Genomic DNA, 22,993 nt, shown 5'->3' with positions numbered 1-22,993 from the left:
CATATTAATAAAGTATATATTGTATTCTCAGTGATACACAGACCTTATACTGTTATCAAACATATTAATAAAGTATATATTGTATTCTCAGTGATACACAGACCTTATACTGTTATCAAACATATTAATAAAGTATATATTGTATTCTCAGTGATACACAGACCTTATACTGTTATCAAACATATTAATAAAGTATATATTGTATCCTCAGTGATACACAGACCTTATACTGTTATCAAACATATTAATAAAGTATATATTGTATTCTCAGTGATACACAGACCTTATACTGTTATCAAACATATTAATAAAGTATATATTGTATCCTCAGTGATACACAGACCTTATACTGTTATTAAACATATTAATAAAGTATATATTGTATCCTCAGTGATACACAGACCTTATACTGTTATTAAACATATTAATAAAGTATATATTGTATCCTCAGTGATACACAGACCTTATACTGTTATCAAACATATTAATAAAGTATATATTGTATCCTCAGTGATACACAGACCTTATACTGTTATTAAACATATTAATAAAGTATATATTGTATCCTCAGTGATACACAGACCTTATACTGTTATCAAACATATTAATAAAGTATATATTGTATCCTCAGTGATACACAGACCTTATACTGTTATCAAACATATTAATAAAGTATATATTGTATCCTCAGTGATACACAGACCTTATACTGTTATCAAACATATTAATAAAGTATATATTGTATCCTCAGTGATACACAGACCTTATACTGTTATCAAACATATTAATAAAGTATATATTGTATCCTCAGTGATACACAGACCTTATACTGTTATCAAACATATTAATAAAGTATATATTGTATTCTCAGTGATACACAGACCTTATACTGTTATCAAACATATTAATAAAGTATATATTGTATCCTCAGTGATACACAGACCTTATACTGTTATCAAACATATTAATAAAGTATATATTGTATTCTCAGTGATACACAGACCTTATACTGTTATCAAACATATTAATAAAGTATATATTGTATCCTCAGTGAGCTCCATAGACCTTATACTGTTATCAAACATATTAATAAAGTATATATTGTATCCTCAGTGATACACAGACCTTATACTGTTATCAAACATATTAATAAAGTATATATTGTATCCTCAGTGATACATAGACCTTATACTGTTATCAAACATATTAATGTGTCATGTCTCAGAACATCCACCTGGTGGCGCGCTGGCTGGGCGTCCTGGAGAAGCGTCTGGAGCAGCAGGGGGAGGGGCTTAGCCACCCGGCCTTCAGGGTGTTCGTCAGCGCAGAGCCCGCCTCCTCGCCGGACGGACACATCATCCCTCAGGGCGTCCTGGACAACGCCATCAAGATCACCAACGAGCCGCCCAGCGGCATCAACGCCAACCTGCATAAGGCCCTGGACAACTTTACCCAGGTATATACCACCATGCATAAGGCCCACTTACCACCATGTTAACCTGCATAAGGCCCACTTACCACCATGTTAACCTGCATAAGGCCCTGGACAACTTTACTCAGGTAGATACCACCATGTTAACCTGCATAAGGCCCTGGACAACTTTACCCAGGTATATACCACCATGTTAACCTGCATAAGGCCCTGGACAACGTCTCCCAGGTAGATACCACCATGTTAACCTGCATAAGGCACACTTACCACCATGTTAACCTGCATAAGGCCCACTTACCACCATGTTAACCTGCATAAGGCCCACTTACCACCATGTTAACCTGCATAAGGCCCTGGACAACTTTACTCAGGTAGATACCACCATGTTAACCTGCATTAGGCCCACTTACCACCATGTTAACCTGCATAAGGCCCACTTACCACCATGTTAACCTGCATAAGGCCCACTTACCACCATGTTAACCTGCATAAGGACAACCTGCATAAGGACAACCTCTCCTAGGTACAACACATTACATTACACACTGAAAACCTATACTTAGTTGACCAGATTCCCATGGGCTCTGTGCTAGGCCCCCTCCAGTTTTCACTCTACACAAATATGTTCAGCCAATAGATCGGATATACAAGCTCACAATGACCGTTGTGAGGATGCATTTTAAAGGGGCTACACCATGAATTTAAAAAATATATATTATATATAAATATTGCCCCCTAATACGTTTTAAACAGGTTGTAAGCCTAAAAAACATCCAGATATTTCTTCTCACAATCTGACTGTCTGTCATTCCAAGCTTTTTCAGCTGCAATACCAAAACGTCCTATTGGGCAGGGGGGAGCTACTGAGCAATTCTGTCTGGCCATCATCAATGCAAAATCAGGGCAAGTGACATCACTTGCCCTGCCATTCTGAAATGGCCTGTTCAGACACGCCCATTCAGGAAATCCATGAAATGAGCATGAATGACTGAATGTTAAAAAAAAAAATTGTTAAAAAATACTAAAAACCTAAAAAAAAAAAAAATTCATGGTGTATCCCCTTTAACATGCTTGTGTATTAGAGGGAGGGTTTGTGTGTGTATTCAACACTACTCCTACTCTGCTCAAATAACTACACTTCCCAGAGTGCACCAGCACCAGCAAACTGTAAAAAAAATGGAGGTTCTCAGTCATTTAAACAAACAAACAAACATCAGAGAGAAGAAGCTCCAGGTTCCATTCACATGTTTTCAATGCTTTACAACCTAATTACTGACCTGACCAATCAACTGATGAAGCCGACTGATTGAGTTTGAAATGTCATTTAGAGTAGAATAAGAGCAGAACCACAGATTCAATACATAGTTGTACCAAATGGACCCTTACAGGTACATAGATGTACCAAATGGACCCTTACAGGTACATAGTTGTACCAAATGGACCCTTACAGGTACATAGATGTACCAAATGGACCCTTACAGGTACATAGTTCTCTTCAGGTCACTCTGGAGATGTTTGCATGGGAGAAGGCAGGGACGTGCACAGATAGACTCTAGGTGGTGCTGGAGCACCTGCCCTTTGCCCTCTTGACCAGAAGTGCCCTTTTGAAAAAAAGGAGAAGAAGTTTTTTTTTTCAGTTTACAGCAGGGGTCTTCAACAGGGGGTCCGGGACCCCTAGGGGGTCCTCAGAGTTACTACAGGGGGTCCGCCAAATCTTTATGTGATATGATTTTTCTTTTTACCATAACCACTCGAAACCTAGCATCCCTTTTCTGAGGAGAACTTTAGCCAAAAATAGCAGATCTACAAGCTCACAACGCCTCGCGCTGCGAGGCGTTGTGGGCTATTTTTGGCAAAGAGGTATAGGTGTAGAGGGGAAAAAGAGCAGACCAAGTAAACAAAAAAATATAATATACTTGAGCACCTGCCCCTCAAAATGTCTGTGCACGCCACTGACTACTGGGCCACTGGCCACTGGCCACTGGGAGAAGGAGTTTAATATCTTATCTTCTCTTCTCTTAAGGACACCATGGAGCTGTGCTCCTATGAGAAGGAGTTTAATATCTTATCTTCTCTTCTCTTAAGGACACCATGGAGCTGTGCTCCTATGAGAAGGAGTTTAATATCTTATCTTCTCTTCTCTTCTCTTAAGGACACCATGGAGCTGTGCTCCTATGAGAAGGAGTTTAAGTCCATCCTGTTTTCTCTGTGCTACTTCCATGCTGTGGTGGCAGAGAGGAGGAAGTTTGGACCTCAGGGCTGGAACAGATCGTATCCCTTCAACACCGGAGACCTCACCATCTCTGTCAACGTGCTCCTCAACTACCTGGAGGCCAACGCCAAGGTGTGTGTGTGTGTGTGTGTGTGTGTGTGTGTGTGTGTGTGTGTGTGTGTGTGTGTGTGTGTGTGTGTGTGTGTGTGTGTGTGTGTGTGTGTGTGTGTGTGTGTGTGTGTGTGTGTGTGTGTGTGTGTGTGTGTGTGTGTGTGCGCGCGTGCGTGCGTGCGTGTGCTGATGATGATGATGATGATGATGATGATGATGGTGGCGGTGTGTGGTGATGGTGATGAAGGTTCCATACTCAGACGTGTGTGTGTGTGTGTGTGTGTGTGTGTGTGTGTGTAGGTTCCATACTCTGACCTGCGCTACCTGTTTGGTGAGATCATGTATGGAGGTCACATCACAGACGACTGGGACCGCCGGCTGTGTAACGCCTACCTGGAGGAGTTCATCTCCCCCGCCATGATGGAGGGAGAGCTCTGCCTCGCACCCGGCTTCCCTCTGCCCGGCAACATGGACTACAACTCCTACCACCAGGTCAGACTGAAGGAAAAGACTACAAATCCCACCAAGACACACACACTGTCATTAGATGTAGTTTATAATAAAGACACACACTGTCATTAGATGTAGTTTATAATAAAGACACACACACACTGTCATTAGCTGTAGTTTAAAATAAAGACACACACACACTGTCATTAGCTGTAGTTTAAAATAAAGACACACACACACTGTCATTAGCTGTAGTTTAAAATAAAGACACACACACACTGTCATTAGCTGTAGTTTAAAATAAAGACACACACACACTGTCATTAGATGTAGTTTAAAATAAAGACACACACACACTGTCATTAGCTGTAGTTTAAAATAAAGACACACACACACTGTCATTAGTTGTAGTTCATAATAAAGACACACACACTGTCATTAGCTGTAGTTTAAAATAAAGACACACACACTGTCATTAGTTGTAGTTCATAATAAAGACACACACACTGTCATTAGCTGTAGTTTATAATAAAGACACACACTGTCATTAGATGTAGTTTAAAATAAAGACACACACACACTGTCATTAGCTGTAGTTTAAAATAAAGACACACACACTGTCATTAGTTGTAGTTCATAATAAAGACACACACACTGTCATTAGCTGTAGTTTATAATAAAGACACACACTGTCATTAGATGTAGTTTATAATAAAGACACACACTGTCATTAGCTGTAGTTTAAAATAAAGACACACACACACTGTCATTAGCTGTAGTTTAAAATAAAGACACACACACACACACACTGTCATTAGATGTAGTGTAAAATAAAGACACACACACTGTCATTAGCTGTAGTTTAAAATAAAGACACACACACACACACACACACACACACACACACACACACTGTCATTAGCTGTAGTTTAAAATAAAGACACACACACTGTCATTAGCTGTAGTTTAAAATAAAGACACACACACTGTCATTAGCTGTAGTTTAAAATAAAGACACACACTGTCATTAGCTGTAGTTTAAAATAAAGACACACACACTGTCATTATCCCCGCTCTCAGAGCTATGCTCTGCTGAATCCCATGAGTCTGTTGAGGCTGGGGGCAGTGGGTAGTAGACCCCCGTGGTGAGTTAAACAGAACAATGAATAATAAAATGCGAGTCGTATCATACAATGCGCGCGGCTTGCATGTGGGACACACTGCTGCGGATAAATCACGACGGCTGGTGGTGGACACATTGCTTGCTGAGTGTGACTTTTTATGTATACAAGAGACCTGGCTTGCTAAACAAGACCTTGATAAACTTAACACGATACATGACAATTTTCATGGTGCTGGTGAGTCTACCACTGACCTCAGCACTAAGATAGTCCAAGGCAGGATAGCAGGTGGAGTGGCTATCCTTTGGAATATTAAATATGACCCAATGGTGAAGGTGGTAAGACTTAATGTTGACTGGGCCATTGGATTAGAGATTAATTTTAATGAGAAGAAATTCATAATTTTAAATTTGTACACACCCTGTGAATCTTATAAATCTGAAGATGAATTCCTGCATAGGTTAGCTTTTATTAATTATTTTATTGAGGACAGTGGTTCTACTTGTGTCTATGTCATTGGGGACTATTAATGCTGACTTGTCTGACTGTAACTCTCTATTTGCAAAACATCTGATAGAGTTCTGTAATGACAGTTGTTTAATTTTATCTAGTAAAGATTTTCTGCCTGACAACAGCTTCACTTATGTAAGTGAAGCATGTCATACAACATCTTGGCTAGATCATTGTTTGTCTACTGCAGATGCTCATGCCTCACTGGATAATATACAGATTCTGTATGGGTTGGCCACTTCTGATCATATACCCATTGCCATAAAGATTAATGTTGAGAATGTACCCCAGCTGACTGTTACTGGTAGTGCTGTTAACAAAGGGAAGCTGGTGTGGTCAAAACTAACCAGAGAGGACATTGAGAGATATTCTATCCAGTCAGACAATTTTTTGAAAAATACAGAACTGCCCAGGGATTCACTAATGTGTTTAAATGTGAACTGTACAGACCCGCATCATGCTACTGATTTGTGTGCCATGTATGACAATATTGTATCAGTTTTAATTGACTCCAGTGAGCCATTCTGTAAAGTCAATAGCAAGGTTTTTAACCTCAAACCCGGTTGGAATGAGTTTGTGGCTGAGCAACACTCTGAAGCCAGAAAGGCCTTTAAAGTCTGGTCTGAGTAGTGGGGTCACAAATTGAGGTTCCGTGACCATCCTTTGGCAAGGATGGTTTGACGATTGATTTGACCTCTATGGACCCTTTAAAAAAGATTTAGCCCCCAGGTCCCTCCCAAAAATCCCGGCATTTTTTGCTAGACAGCCAAATTCAAAATGGCGCCCGGCGCCATCTCTAAAAATTAACTTTTGATCTGGATGACCTAGAATCATGTATGAAGGCAGTTTTCCATACAAGTCAACCATGAGGATTCCAAATCTGACACAATTTAATTGTAAGACCTCGTTTTGACTCTAAAATTCAAGATGGCCGACATCCAGTAGAGTAAAAACTTATACCCAGGGGGCAAAGGGGGGTATGCTGCATTTGCCCTGCCATAAAAGGTTGGCCACCAGAAATAATATCTATGACCCAGTAGGATCACAACCTATATGGACAACAAGGTCACCTTGCTGCTGGAAATCCAATATGGCCGCCTCAATATTATCAGAAAATAGCTTTGGCAATAACGTTTGAACCAGATGGGCTAGAAATAAAAACTTGGTGTCTATTTCATGGTTTCAGAGCATGAGAAACTCAATGGAATACTTATCTTTATGATTGGGTGTGTCTGGACCTTTCATTTGCATATTTCCAAGATGGACGCCACGCGAAAATGAGTTTTACTATGACTTTTACAGTGACAGCTGACTGTTATGGTAAAAAGTCTGCTTTTTAAGCAATATGAACACATTTGGTCAGTTTGAGCTTTAATTTATATGTTGTCAATATGGCTGCAGTCATAAATAATGTATGGTATTACATTTTCCCTCAGATTTATTGATTTATAGATCTATAGTTGTGGGGATGATTGCAGAGAAAAATCAGAGAAAAGGCCCACAATGTATCTTATGTATCATTTTAATAAACTAAATACAATATAAACAGACACATGCACACTCCAAGACTTGCCAAAAACTTCAACTTTAGGGCTATACAAATTAACATAGTGGTATGCATTCAAGTAACATAACAAAAGATAGACTACTTAGTGACAAATAGAGTAAAGGCGGAGTTGAGGTTGCCTACAAAAGGTTCATTTTGACCTCTATGGTGCTGTCTTGCCTGCTTCTAAAGCCAATGATACTATGGTACAATGCTATTCACTGTCACTGTTGTCATGTGTTGCACTGATCCTGCTGCATCATGTCTCTAGTCCCTGGCAACGGCATCCTAAGTAGCATGGAATTGCCTTCTTTGCACGGGAACAGTTTTTCTGGCAGCCTTTGATACAGCTGCATGATATTGCCTTGTTCATTGACACAGGCCAGGCTGGCTCGGTAGATGCAAGGGGGACTGCATTGCTAGCACTGAGAGACCATCCATACTCTGTGAAAGAAGGAATATCCGGCTTGGCGATATGTGCACATTTATCTATTATGGTTGCTAGAACAGCTCTTCTCAGGTGCAGGTCAAAGGCATTCTCTGTCGGGGGCAGCAGCTTTAAGAGGCTTGATCTATTATTGAGGAACTTGTACACTCTAAGCTTACTCAGGTCAAAATCCTCCTGGTGGTCCGCTTTGGATGTATATGCAGCTATTGTGAGGTCTCGTGCCTGATTGATGGACGTCATCTGAGAGGGAATCATAAGAGTTTTCACCAAACTCCTCAAGTGCAGAGATCCAGACGCATGATGGCCTTGAACCATGCCTTCTTCCCAGTGAAGAAGGGATAGCTGGTGGTACGGTATCTCTGCCACTTAAACTATGGATAAAGGGCAGGGCACGACACTGTGCGAGCCCCAGTGCTGATACCATTTGATGGATAGGAAGGTATGAATTTTGCTCTGTTCTCACCCATAGCTCTGGAAGGCATCTGAGATGGGTTGCTGCATAGTAAAGGCACATGATGATGATGTCTGTGTCATTGGCATGGATGACAACTCTGTCAACTTTGTCATTCTGGACACTGTACAGGGTGTGGAGTATTATTCTTGTATCAGCCTCCTGTTGTGTGGATTCTAGTGCAGGGACATCTTCAATAGACCCCTCCTTGATCACCACACTCCTTGTCTCTTCTTTAAACCCCCCACCCAGGTAAAGATGTGTTGGACCAAGGGCCGACTTAAGTTTCTCATTTTCACACCATTCGTCACAGAGGAAACTCAATAGGTTTGCCTTGTTAGCTGACACAGCAAAAAACTCCTGAGGATCTGGAGCTGTGTAATGCATACTGACTTCCTATTCTTTGGTAGGTTTTGGTCAAGCATATCTGTGTTCTTGCTCAGCTGTCTTAAGACTAGGTCCACTGTACCGGTCAAAACAGAAGTGAATGATCTCTGTGCCAGCAGGCACATCATTCAACAGCAGACGTTGGTATCGTTCAGCGATTGTTCCAAATGCTTCACCTTTCAGGAACGACCAATGGCGCATGGCATACATGGCATCAATAACTACTGCTGTTTTTATGTCTTCTGTAGGCAGGTCAGGGATGCATGCAACTTTGGTCTCCTCTTTCAGGACCTTAACACATTAACCGCCAAGAACGTAGTCCTACGGTCCGTTAAATCCAACTGTTAAGCGCCGAAACCGTAGTCCTACGGTGCGGGTGTTTTTTCCTTTTTTTCAAAAAAAAGAAATTTCGATTTTTTTTTTTTCGGGGACTATTTTCAGTGTAACACCACCGGAAGTGACCCGGAATTTACCCGGAAGTAATTGTTTCCCGTCCGCCTCCATTCTAAGTTTTTTCTCCTCGCATTTCCCATGTTAACATAAACGGTCAGAACTCATACATCGCGGCTCCGTTTGACTCGCGGTCTGGACTAAAAGACGAGGCAACATGTGGAGCTTGTTTACAAACATTCCATCGCGGATTCTAAAGGATTTTAACGAGGGCTATGGCGACTTGAAAAAAACAAAAAACAACAATAAAAGCTTGGCAGTGGTGAGTACATTATGAGATTAGCCCTTGGCGGTGGATGTGTTAACAAGGCTTGCCTTGGTACCTGTTCTCATCCTGCCATCTTCCTGGAAGAGGGAAGGGGGGAAGTCACTGCACTCGTGGTTGCCTATAAAGTCAACAAGGTTGAGTTCCCCACCACTGGCTATGATTTGGGTCATGCGCAGGAGGGCAGTCATTTCATTGCTCTTGCCAGGTGCTGAGGTTTTCCCCTTAGATTTTTTAGATTTTGTGTTTTGAGTGTAGAAAGTGTTAAGCTTCATTATGCTTGTCTTCTTCTGTTCACTGGACAGTGACTCACACAGTGTCTTCAGACCCAGTTCTTTCACACTCATCAAGTCGTCCTTGACTGTGGAATCAGCACACTGTCCTGTAGATATGTTGATCATGGATGATGTGCTCACTGTAAATGGGTTAGTCTCCACTGCTGCCTTGACTACCATCTCTGCATCCCGGATTACACGACTCTGAGCAGACTCATGGTGTGGGTCTGCCATATTGACAACATATAAATTAAAGCTCAAACTGACCAAATGTGTTCATATTACTTAAAAAGCAGACTTTTTGCCATAACAGTCAGCTGTCACTGTAAAAGTCATAGTAAAACTCATTTTCGCGTGGCGTCCATCCTGGAAATATGCAAATGAAAGGTCCAGACAAGCCCAATCATAAAGATAAGTATTCCATTGAGTTTCCCATGCTCTGAAACCATGAAATAGACACCAAGTTTTTATTTCTAGCCCATCTGGTTCAAAAGTTATTGCCAAAGCTATTTTCTGATAATATTGAGGCGGCCATATTGGATTTCCAGCAGCAAGGTGACCTTGTTGTCCATATAGGTTGTGATCCTACTGGGTCATAGATATTATTTCTGGTGGCCAACCTTTTATGGCAGGGCAAATGCAGCATACCCCCCTTTGCCCCCTGGGTATAAGTTTTAACTCTACTGGATGTCGGCCATCTTGAATTTCGGAGTCAAAACGAGGTCTTACAATTAAAATTGTGTCAAATTTGGAATCCTCATGGTTGACTTGTATAGAAAAGTGCCTTCATACTTGATTCTAGGTCATCCAGATCAAAAGTTAATTTTTAGAGATGGCGCCGGGCGCCATTTTGAATTTGGCTGTCTAGCAAAAAATGCCGGGATTTTTTTTAAAAGGTCCATAGAGGTCAAATCAATCGTCAAACCATCCTTGCCAAAGGATGGTCACGGAACCTCAATGTGTGACCCCACTAGAGGCAGGCAGGCCCAGACAGGGGGACTTACTTGATCGTAAAAAAGAAACAAATGCAAAATTTAAGCATGCCCTTCGTTTTATCAAGACAAAGGTGAGGGCAAATTCTCTTGCTAGGAAAATGGAAAATAATCTTTTTAACTGTGTTAAGAGCAATGCTGTGGTAATTGATAATGTTGATCTATCCCCAAATATGGTAGTCAAATCAGTTGATGTTTCTTACTGCAGAACACCTAAAGTATGCCAGCTCTAGGCTCTGTCCCCTGCTTGCTATGTGTTTCACAGGCCTCATGGTTCATGGTGTTCTTCCTGAATCTATTATGTCTGTTCTGCTGGTGCCTGTCTTGAAAGACAAGGCTGGGAAGCTAAATAGCATGGACAATTACAGACCGATTGCCCTTGCCAGTATCTTGTCTAGAATTTTAGAAATAATTCTCCTAACTAGGCTGGAGATGTTTGTTCTCACTACTGATAATCAGTTTGGGTTCAAAAGAAAACATAGCACTGATTTATGTATATATGCCTTAAAGGAGATAGTTGACAAATACAGAATCCAGAATTCTACTGTATTTTTATGTTTTACTAGAGTTTCGGGGGGCTACGCCCCCCTCAACCCCAGCCGCGCACGGGGCCCAGCGTGGCCGCGTGTATATTGGGGTACTCAAATTGCTGGAGTAAAACTGTGGAAAAGTTAAAAAAAAAAATTGAAAAAAATATATTTTTGATGTTTGAGGGGGACCCCCGCGGACCCCCTGCTGGTCGACGGACCCCCTGTGGAGTGTTGGGACGCGCGGGGACCCCCCTGGAACATGGGGGACCCCTTCGTTTTTTTTTTTTTTTTCATGAAGGTGGTTGCTTGTTTCTGGCGCTTGTTTTTAGAGAACCTGGCATGCCAACGACTTGGCAACCCGAGTTGTTTGTTTTTGTGTTTGGGATGAACATGGCACGTGAAGGACGGACATAGTGTGATCGAGACATGAGTGAAGTGAAAGTAACGGCCTGGGTGGAACAAAGGAGGTACTAAGAAGGGGGGGGGGGGGTTGAAGCAAAGGAGCTGCGTGTGTGTTGGTGTGGAGGAGATGGGCAGAGTGCAATGGCGGCGCAACCCAGCGCATGCTGCCGCACGTTACACCAGAAATGGTGCCTGGAGAAAATGGTGACCAAAAAAAAAGTTTTGAAAAAAAGGAAAAAACCCCCGCAGCGGCTGGCTGCTGTTGTGGTGATGAGGTCGTGCGCACGGTAAACGGTACGAAGCTGCCTCCCCTTCCGTTTTGTCCGACATTTGGTGAGTAGAATTAATTATGTTGCGCGGTGGAAAAGGTGTAGTGTGCAGTGAGATGTCCCCTACGCGAGGCGTAAATTCAGCGCGGCGGCCGTGGCGAGTCAGTTGGCGACATGTGGTCTGGCGGTGCGTTGTTTATTCGATAACAGAGCTGTGGGGTGTGGACACCGAGGGTGCGGAAGTCGGTCGCCATTTATATAGTTAGATTGATGCCTCTAGAGCTTTCGATAGAATTAACCATGCAAAGTTATTTATGAAATTGATTGATAGAGGTGTTCCAAGATATTTAGTTAGAATACTGGTCTTTTGGTATGCACGTCAGATGTTTCAGGTAAAATGGGGCAATTGCATTTCTGAACCATTTCATGTCAGTAATGGCGTACGCCAAGGAGGGATTTTATCCCCCGTATTGTTTAATGTTTATATGGATGACCTATCAATACAGCTAAATGGAACACTGGCTGTCTTGTGGGTGACACTGTTGTCAATCATCTCATGTATGCAGATGATTTGGTTTTATGTAGTCCATACAGTGCTGGCCTTCAACAATTATTGAGGATCTGCACACAGTATGGTAAAGACTTTGACATCAAATATAATGCTAAAAAAAGTAACATCATGATCGTGAGAAGCAGAGAGGACAGGAAAGAATCCTTCCCTGCTTTTCAATTGTGTGAGAGTCCTCTTTTAGTATGTAAGGAAACTAAATACCTTGGTCATGTCCTCACTGATGATTGGATGGACGACAGAGATATCTATAGACAATGTAGAAAAATCTATGGACAGGCCAATATGCTGCTACGGAAATTTTCTATGTGTTCTGTTGATGTTAAGTGTTCGCTGTTCAGAGCTTATGTCACACCTCTGTATACGGCTCATCTCTGGTACTCTTACAGGGTGAGGAGTCTGCAGAGGCTCAGAGTGGCGTATAATGATGCCATGAGGTTGTTACTTCACATACCCAGATGGCATAGTGCCAGTCAATTGTTTGTGTCCACTGGTGTGCCTGCTTGTGATGCACTTTTAAGACAATTGATGTACAAATTTATGTGTCGGCTTGATGTGTCCGTGAACAGCATCATAGAGGCTCTAACCAACCCTATGAGAAGCAGTTATAGATACTCATCCAGGCTTAGAGAGCATTGGCGTAATAGCCTATATACTTTTTAATTGATTGACTTGGCGCTTGACAGCCGCCTTATGAATTGGTGTGTGTGGGGAGGGGCGGGAGCGCTTGAGTGATGTTTTGTTTTGTTTTGATTTGTATACATTGTATATTTTTACACTGCTGTCTCTTTTTATATTATGTGATGTCTTTTCTTTTTATATGGACGCATGAGTCTGGAATAAAGATTATATATATATTAGCTGTAGTGTAAAATAAAGACACACACACACTGTCATTAGCTGTAGTGTAAAATAAAGACACACACACACTGTCATTAGATGTAGTTTAAAATAAAGACACACACTGTCATTAGATGTAGTTTAAAATAAAGACACACACACACTGTCATTAGATGTAGTTTATAATAAAGACACACACACTGTCATTAGCTGTAGTGTAAAATAAAGACACACACACACTGTCATTAGCTGTAGTTTAAAATAAAGACACACACACTGTCATTAGATGTAGTTTATAATAAAGACACACACACTGTCATTAGATGTAGTTTATAATAAAGACACACACACTGTCATTAGCTGTAGTTTATAATAAAGACACACACACTGTCATTAGATGTAGTTTAAAATAAAGACACACACACTGTCATTAGCTGTAGTTTAAAATAAAGACACACACACTGTCATTAGATGTAGTTTAAAATAAAGACACACACACACTGTCATTAGCTGTAGTTTACAATAAAGGGGGCTGATTGGAAAGGAAACATTTTGTTTTATTTGTTTGTTTATTTATTTTACTGTCGTAGAGCAATCCAGGCTTAGAACTATTAACCGCTCAGCTGACACACACACACACACACACACACACACACACACACACACACACACACACACACACACACACACACACACACACACACACACACACACACACACACACACACACACGTTGGATTTGAATTGACAGAGATGTCTGTCAATGGCAGGGAACATGTTAATAAAGTAATAAACTAATATATGTACTGTCTGCTGTTCATTAATAAAGTAAACATACTGTCTACTGTCCCTGTTCATTAATAAACTAATATATGTACTGTCTGCTGTTCATTAAAGGTAGGGTAAGTGATATTTTTTGGTATAGTAATCATTGCTATAGAGTGTTTGTTCAGTAACAGGAGTCTCCCCGTCTCTCCAGCTCTTTAATAAACAGAAAATACATTTTTCGGTAGGTGTCAACATCTCAGCCAATCAGGAGAAAGTACCCATTTTTAAGCTTAATTTGAATAGTGTTCCAGTTCCAATTCCATCAGAATATAGAGCTATTTAACCCTTATTTTAACCAAAGCAAATCACTTACCCTACCTTTGATAAAGTAATAAAGTCATAAATGTGTCCCTGCTTCCAGTACATCGATGAGCTCCTCCCTGCAGAGTCTCCTCTCCTCTACGGCCTCCATCCCAACGCTGAGATCGGCTTCCAGACCCAGACGTCCCACAAGCTGTTCCTCACCGTGCTGGAGATGCAGCCCCGGGACGGGGGGGCGGGGGAGGGGGGCGGATCCACCCGCGACCACAAGGTAGGAGCAGGACCGTACTATAATAATCTCATTCATTATGTCTCATATGGACCTCATCTCATTCATTATGTCTCATATGGACCTCATCTCATTCATTATGTCTCACATGGACCTCATCTCATTCATTATGTCTCATATGGACCTCATCTCATTCATTATGTCTCATATGGACCTCATCTCATTCATTATGTCTCACATGGACCTCATCTCATTCATTATGTCTCCTATGGACCTCATCTCATTCATTATGTCTCACATGGACCTCATCTCATTCATTATGTCTCATATGGACCTCATCTCATTCATTATGTCTCACATGGACCTCATCTCATTCATTATGTCTCACATGGACCTCATCTCATTCATTCTGTCTCATATGGACCTCATCTCATCTCATTATGTCTCATATGGACCTCATCTTATTATGTCTCACATGGACCTCATCTCATTCATTATGTCTCACATGGACCTCATCTCATTCATTATGTCTCATATGGATCTCATCTCATTCATTATGTCTCATATGGATCTCATCTCATTCATTATGTCTCATATGGACCTCATCTCATTCATTATGTCTCATATGGACCTCATCTCATTCATTATGTCTCATATGGATCTCATCTCATTCATTATGTCTCACATGGACCTCATCTCATTCATTATGTCTCACATGGACCTCATCTCATTCATTATGTCTCACATGGACCTCATCTCATTCATTATGTCTCATATGGACCTCATCTCATTCATTATGTCTCATATGGACCTCATCTCATTCATTATGTCTCATATGGACCTCATCTCATTCATTATGTCTCATATAGTCTCGCGTGGCCAGACTGTTGCCTCCCACAATTTACAAATGTTTCCGGCATACAGTCTGGGACTCGGAAGCTCTGATTATGCTTAAGGGGAAAGCGGAAGCCCCTCCCCTACCCACTTCCGTTTTAGCATTGTGCAGTGGCGCAAAGGAGTCCGACTGGAATCAAAACAAAAAGTGTTAAATAATATAAATATGATATATATATGAATATATATACAAATATATATATATGTATCATATATGATACATATATGAATATAATGATAAACAATCCTCGCACAAATAACATGAATCTACCTATGACTCTATGCTTCCGCATCGGTTCTGTTTCCACTGGGACTACAGGTCCGCGGGCACCGCGTCGTGATTGGTCGAATGTTTTTCCGGTCTGAGTAGCTTCCGTTAAAGGGTAAGACCACTTTGGTAGAGGTTTGGGTTGTGTAGTTACCTTGCCATGATGTAACCCCAACGTGGACAAGAAATCAAAATAATTGCTCCATTGATTAGAAATTGATAATTCAAAATATGCTCCTCATTGACTTACATTGTACGGTAAAACAGCTCTCAAAGTCACTCTTTTAGCACGTAAACGAACACAAACAAAGCTGATTCAGACAATATAGAACATCACCAAACCCAGTACTGTTTGTTTTTTTAATAAAAATGTGAACTTCCTGTTGATTTTACTATTTGAAGATCCAAATCCGGATCCGCGGATCCAGTCCGGGTTTTCTTCTTAATAAAAATGGTAAAATCAACAGGAAGTTGACATTTGTATTAAAAAAATAAACAGTACTGGTTTTGGTGATGTTCTATATTGTCTGAATCAACTTTGTTTGCATTAGTTTATGTGCTAAAAGAGTGACTTTGAGAGCTGTTTTACCGTACAATGTAAGTCAATGAAGAGCATATTTTGAATTATCAATTTCTAATCAATGGAGCAATTATTTTCGATTTCTTGTCCACCTTTGGAGTTACATCATAGGAAGGTAACTACACAACCCAAACCTCTACCAAAGTGGTCTTGCCCTTTAAGCAGCTTTCGGGAAGTGGAGTTCCAGACTCTATATACTATATAGAGTCTGGAACTCCACTTCCCGAAAATCTCTGAATGCTATATAGTATATAGCATTCAGAGATTGTGGAATAGTTGTCTGGTGACGCGAGACTATGTCTCATATGGACCTCATCTCATTCATTATGTCTCATATGGACCTCATCTCATTCATTATGTCTCATATGGACCTCCAGGTGCGAGCGGTCCTGGAGGAGATCGTGGAGAAACTCCCAGAGCAGTTCAACATGGCCGAGCTGCTGGGGAAGGCGGAGGACAGGACTCCCTACCAGGTGGTGGCGCTGCAGGAGTGCGAGCGCATGAACCTGCTGACGCAGGAGATGCGGCGCTCGCTGCGCGAGCTCAGCCTGGGTCTCAAGGTGAGTTGGAACACGGGGCAGTTATTATTATAATACTTTTGATTTACTCACTACATTTAGAGTAGCTAATCATTTAGTTATATATAATAATGAGTTTAGTCGTAATGAACTGTGTACGTACAAAGAGGTTCAAACCAGCCTAATTACCATAATATGTTATAATCTTCATGTTTTTATCTATAAAAGTTATAAATGTTTGAAGACAGAATGATGTGTGATGGTTCCATGTTGTTCCAGGGAGAGCTGACCATGAGCGCTGACATGGAGAGTCTCCAGAACTCCATGTTCCTGGACCTGGTTCCGTCGGGCTGGTCCCGGCTGGCCTACCCCTCCATGCTGGGTCTGCTGCTGTGGTTCACGGACCTGCTGACCCGCGTCAGAGAGCTGGAGGTCTGGACGCTGGACTTCAGTCTGCCCTCTGCCGTGTGGCTGGCCGGGTTCTTCAACCCACAGTCCTTCCTCACCGCCATCATGCAGACCACGGCCAGAAGGTACTAATTATTATAATAATAACTAGAAAAAGTGCTCCTCGGAGCACAAGTCTCCGCCAGCAGACTTGTGTTGGGAATGTTGGGAATGTTCTAATTCTTATGTTCTAATTCTTACAAAAAATAGAACATGTTACTGTGTCATAGTAACATGACACAAGTGTCCTATCCGTCTGTATAAGTGTCCTATCCGTCCTGTCTGTATAAGTGTCCTATCCGTCCTGTCTGTATAAGTGTCCTATCCGTCCTGTCTGTATAAGTGTCCTATCCGTCCTGTCTATGTAAGTGTCCTATCCATCCTGTCTGTATAAGTGTCCTATCCGTGTCCTATCCGTCCTGTCTGTATAAGTGTCCTATGCGTCCTGTCTGTATAAGTGTCCTATCCGTCCTGTCTGTGTAAGTGTCCTGTCTGTATAAGTGTCCTATCCATCCTGTCTGTATAAGTGTCCTATCCGTCCTGTCTATGTAAGTGTCCTATCCGTCCTGTCTGTATAAGTGTCCTATCCGTCCTGTCTGTATAAGTGTCCTATCCGTCCTGTCTATGTAAGTGTCCTATCCGTCCTGTCTGTATAAGTGTCCTATCCGTCTTGTCTGTATAAGTGTCCTATCCGTCCTGTCTATGTAAGTGTCCTATCCGTCCTGTCTGTGTAAGTGTCCTATCTGTCCTGTCTGTGTAAGTGTCCTATCCAATTGTTACAGTATCCGCCATTTCTCAGCCATTTAGTGATTATTCCTGTCTTACCTCACTTAGCCCGTTATATGTCACTAGCCAATCAGATCACACTATTTCACCGTATTGTCAAGTGTCACGTGAGGCTCGACCAATGTTTGCTTGGCTGACGGAAAGTGAAAACAAACTCTCCTGGCGGAGACAATAATAATAATAATTAGACCTATTTGATCCCACGGCCAGAAGGTACGTCATATAATAATAATAATAATAATAATAATTAGACCTATTTGAGATTCAGTGTTCAGCTTCATCCAGCTGATTGCTGACCAAGTGGTCACACTTGAGGGCAGATGAACATTCTTTATGTTTTTCGTACGTTTCTGCCCATAAGGACAACATACAGACTCTAGTTCATTAGCATAATTATGATCAATGCTCTGGTGGTTCTGACAGGAACGAGTGGCCTTTGGACAGGATGTGTCTCCAGTGTGACGTCACTAAGAAGAGCAGAGAGGACGTTACGTCTCCTCCTCGAGAAGGAGCGCTCGTTTATGGACTGTTCATGGAGGGAGCCGGCTGGGACTCACAGGTGATTGGTTTGCACTAATTATACACACTGTGATTGGTTTACACTAATAATACACACTGTGATTGGTTTACACTTGTTGTGGTGTTGTGGTGTTGCTTTGGGTTTGGCTCGGCGGTGGGCGGTGGCTGTGCTCACGTTAAAGGGAACAAAATGGTGTTCCCATAATGTTGTCCGGCTCGCGGTGTTTCGGTGTCGCTCGGCGGTGATGCTAGGGAACAACATGGTCGACCGTGATGTTGTGAGTTTGTGCTGGACACAATTAATTATGCTCCGAGGAGGCAAATGTGTGGTGAGCTATGAAAAGTAGCCTACTGCACCAGTAAATTAATTGTGCACGTTGTGGCTTGTGTTGTTAGTGACATGTGATATGATGTTGTTGTGTTTAGTGCGAAACAATGAGATGGGAAAAATGAGGACGGACTTCTCTCCAATGTAATAATAGATGCACACCGTTGAGTCTACTGTATAATACTTATATATAATAATATAATATATATAATATATAATATAATATGCACAACGTTGAGTCTATAATACTTGCGTCACCAGGATTTCACAAACAACAGAGAAAATCTGAGTCGGTCCAAGGATTGGTCAGTGATGTCACATCACTGACCAATCCTTGGTATCTTTATAACCAACTTCGAACATAATGGCGTACTATGTCCGTGCTACTTCCGCGTTGCATAGCAGTGACATCACTGTCCAATCCTTTATCCTAGCCTTTCAGCGTGTGTTGATCAGCGCCGTCAAATGTTTTCACGCTCACTTTTATTGAAACACTAAACGGGATTATTATTTCATGTCAACATTCAAGTACAACCATCAGAAGATGTAACTCAGGTAAAGTAATGCGTCACTCTGTAAGTTTTCCACCTGTCCAACATGGTTTCTGATACAGACAGAGCCTTGGGTCAGGACGGCCATCAAGGCTAAAACAGACATAAAGGCCCTCATTTATCAACGCGGTGTAGACCAAATAATGGGCGTACGGCGAGATCACCGCAATTTTCGGCATTTATCAATATATCCTGACGTGGGCTTTATCCTACGGTACGCTGAGATCTCACGTCTGGTCGGGACCAGTTGTTGACGTTGGCTGCACCCGTTTATTCCATCCTAGACCTGCGGAGCAGCATTGTTTGACTGTCTGAGAGGCATTGGACACCTAATCCACTCATACATCTGTATATCTACACTAATAAATAATCCCTGTGAAAATATAACATTTTATAAAGTAATTTAAACAAACTGCTTTAACAGTCATTCAGATAAGATTGTAGATCTGTCTGTATTGAAAATAGCAGATCTACAAGCTCACAAGCCAGCAACGCGTTGTGAGCTTGTAGATCTGCTATTTTCAAAATATACGGGCGCTTTCTGCGAGAGCACTCTTCTGCGCGAGCACCGGTCTAACAGGCGGCGCTGCTGTTATATTTTCATGGCCACCGGGAGATCAGACATTTAACCCATGGTCCAACACACACCAGCCTTCATTCATTAATGTTCTCTCCAGGCTATCTCTCATTAATGCGGAGCGGGACGGGACTCGCCCGTCCGACGGTCCGAGTCTCACTGGGAAATGGGAATAGCCTACATGAGGGCTTTATTTTAGTGTAACTCGAACGCGCACTGCTCGGTATGGGTTAAATACATTAATCTACAAAAGTATTCCATTCATGCCGATGTGATTGGTATCATAATATGTCATTCATGTAGGCTACAAGCCTACGTGACAATACGCTACGGGCGTGTGTGTGTGTGTGTGTGTGTGTGTGAGAGAGAGAGAGAGAGAGAGAGAGAGCGAGCGAGAGAGGCGTGTGCGTGTGCGTGTGCGGCGAGGCCAGCGGGGGGGGGGGGGGGGCTGTTTCTTATTGGCTTTTCATGTCTTTGGTCGTATTCTGGTTCGTCTTCATGTCGTAAAATCGGGGCGTTTTGAGAATATTTATGGGGCGTGTTATTTAAATGACGCTCGTTTCAGCCGTGACATTTATCAACGCTGGGACCAAGTGTAAGCTCGGATCAGCTGTGTAGGATGCGTTGATAAATGTGACTTCGACGTTGGTGTACGCCGAATATATGGAAAAATATACGGCGGTTTATACGCTGCGTTGATAAATGAGGGCCAAAGATTTTTTGACTCATCCTATGCTTGTTAATGTATTGTCAATGATATAACATTATGTAGTGATATGATAACATGAATAGCAGCCAGTCAACTGTCTTTCAGAGCGGTATGATGCTGGACGTGTCTCATAGTGTCTCTCTCTCTCTCTCAGAGCGGTATGATGCTGGACGTGTCTCATAGTGTCTCTCTCTCTCTCTCTCTCTCTCTCTCTCAGAGCGGTATGATGGTGGACGCCCGGCTGAAGGAGTTAACCCCGTCCATGCCGGTCATGCTGGTCCGGGCCGTTCCCGTTGACAAGCAGGACGTGAGGAACGTTTACCGCTGTCCCGTCTACAAGACCCGCCAGAGGGGTCCCACCTACGTCTGGGCCTTCAGCCTGAAGACCAAGGACAAGCCGTCCAAGTGGACCTTAGCGGGGGTGGCCCTGCTTCTACAGAGATAACAGATCTATAGTTTTAATGCTTCAACAGAGATAGTTTTATTGTATGAAGCAGAGCTATAGTTTTATTTGACGGATCTCCGTCCAAAAAGGCCAAAGTCTGATAAAGTCTGTTAAAGTCTGTTAAAGTCTGTTAAAGTCTGTTAAGGTCTGTTAGTCTGTTAAAGTCTGTTAGTCTGTTAAAGTCTGTTAGTCTGTTAGTCTGTTAAAGTCTGTTAAAGTCTGTTAAGGTCTGTTAGTCTGTTAGTCTGTTAAAGTCTGTTAAAGTCTGTTAAGGTCTGTTAGTCTGTTAGTCTGTTAAAGTCTGTTAAAGTCTGTTAAGGTCTGTTAGTCTGTTAGTCTGTTAAAGTCTGTTAAAGTCTGTTAAGGTCTGTTAGTCTGTTAGTCTGTTAAAGTCTGTTAGTCTGTTAAAGTCTGTTAAAGTCTGTTAGTCTGTTAAAGTCTGTTAGTCTGTTAGTCTGTTAGTCTGTTAAAGTCTGTTAGTCTGTTAAAGTCTGTTAGTCTGTTAGTCTGTTAAAGTCTGTTAGTCTGTTAGTCTGTTAAAGTCTGTTAGTCTGTTAAAGTCTGTTAGTCTGTTAGTCTGTTAAAGTCTGTTAGTCTGTTAAAGTCTGTTAAAGTCTGTTAGTCTGTTAAAGTCTGTTAGTCTGTTAGTCTGTTAGTCTGTTAAAGTCTGTTAGTCTGTTAAAGTCTGTTAGTCTGTTAGTCTGTTAAAGTCTGTTAAACTCTTCCACAGCAAATGAATGTTTAAACCACTTAAACCTTATATGGTATAGGGGCACGGTGGCGCAGTCGGTAGCGCTGTCGCCTCACAGCTAGAAGGTCCTGGGTTCGATTCCCGCCAGGGACGCTGTGGGCGCTGGGGGTGTGTCTTCTCCTCCGTGTCATCAGCGCCCATACCCTAGGTGGGGTTGGTGAAAGGGCCTACTCTGTGTGGAGTTTGCATGTTCTCCCCGTGTCTCCTAGGGTAGTTAATACCCTCACAAAAACATGTAGTAATCCTGGTCTCTATACCGCCTCCCCCATGTCAGCCGGGGCGCCTGATGGAGGGGAAGGGAACTGGTTGGAATAACGTGTTCCTTCCACGCGCTACGTCCTACCAGGGAAACTCTCCCCTGTCAGGTGACAAGAAGGTCAGTTGGCTCTCATGCACTGAAGGAAGCATGAGCTCGGCCCTGGCCTCCCAGGCTGTGGGGGACTGGTGTTAGCGCTGGTGTAGAGCTGGTTTAGCGCCCAGGATCACTTAGGAAATCGGCACCGGGTGAAAAAAATGGGTTACAAAAATCGCGGGATAAAAAAAAAAAAAAAAAAAAAACCTTATATGGTAAAGAGGAGTTCCTCAGGGCTCCATACTAGTGACGCGTTGTGAGCTTGTAGATCTGCTATTCTCAGCAAAAGCTTTCCCCACAATACGGATGCTGGGGTTTTAAAACATTGTTTTTTTTATCCCCATGTCAGCGTTTTTTACCTTAAATTGAGGATCCTTGGAGAGCCGCAGAAAACACGTTGTCGACACGGAAGTAAACAAAGGGTGTCTGGCGGGTGGGGGAGGGGCCAGTTGAATAAGGCTCGTTTTCACACAAAAAAGGAGAAATCCTACATGTGTATTTCTGTAGATCTATAGATCTACTATAGGGATGATGTCATATCCGTCCATTCCTTCTCTGAGCGTCAAGGGATCATTCCTAAGTTGTGTTAGAGCGGCCTCTTGTGGACATTTCCTTTTTGGCAGGCAATGTGTTAAAGGAGGGTAAGTGATATTTTTTGGTCAAAACAAAAAGTATTTTTGTTTTGACCAAA

The 22,993-nt window shown here is 42.1% G+C and overlaps 1 protein-coding gene across 1 annotated transcript in view; it reads left to right on the top strand.

Annotated features, from left to right (window-relative positions):
* The window catches only part of LOC311048692 (uncharacterized protein), a gene marked incomplete at its 3' end in the record, with an annotated part of 174,773 nt that extends 153,574 nt beyond the window's left edge, over positions 1-21,199 (top strand). The window contains exons 63-70 of the mRNA XM_084061954.1: positions 1,226-1,456; positions 3,585-3,776; positions 4,056-4,247; positions 14,449-14,619; positions 16,697-16,879; positions 17,117-17,370; positions 18,494-18,629; positions 20,972-21,199. Of these exons, the coding sequence (XP_083918080.1) occupies positions 1,226-1,456; positions 3,585-3,776; positions 4,056-4,247; positions 14,449-14,619; positions 16,697-16,879; positions 17,117-17,370; positions 18,494-18,629; positions 20,972-21,199 (1,587 nt within the window). The remainder of the gene's footprint in view (positions 1-1,225; positions 1,457-3,584; positions 3,777-4,055; positions 4,248-14,448; positions 14,620-16,696; positions 16,880-17,116; positions 17,371-18,493; positions 18,630-20,971) is intronic.
* Positions 21,200-22,993: the final 1,794 nt, after the last annotated feature.

Source organism: Gymnoscopelus microlampas (genome assembly GCF_963454915.1).
Source record: "Gymnoscopelus microlampas genome assembly, chromosome: 7".
Classification (NCBI taxonomy): Eukaryota; Metazoa; Chordata; class Actinopteri; order Myctophiformes; family Myctophidae; genus Gymnoscopelus; species Gymnoscopelus microlampas.
This window is presented reverse-complemented; position numbering and strand designations above follow the sequence as displayed.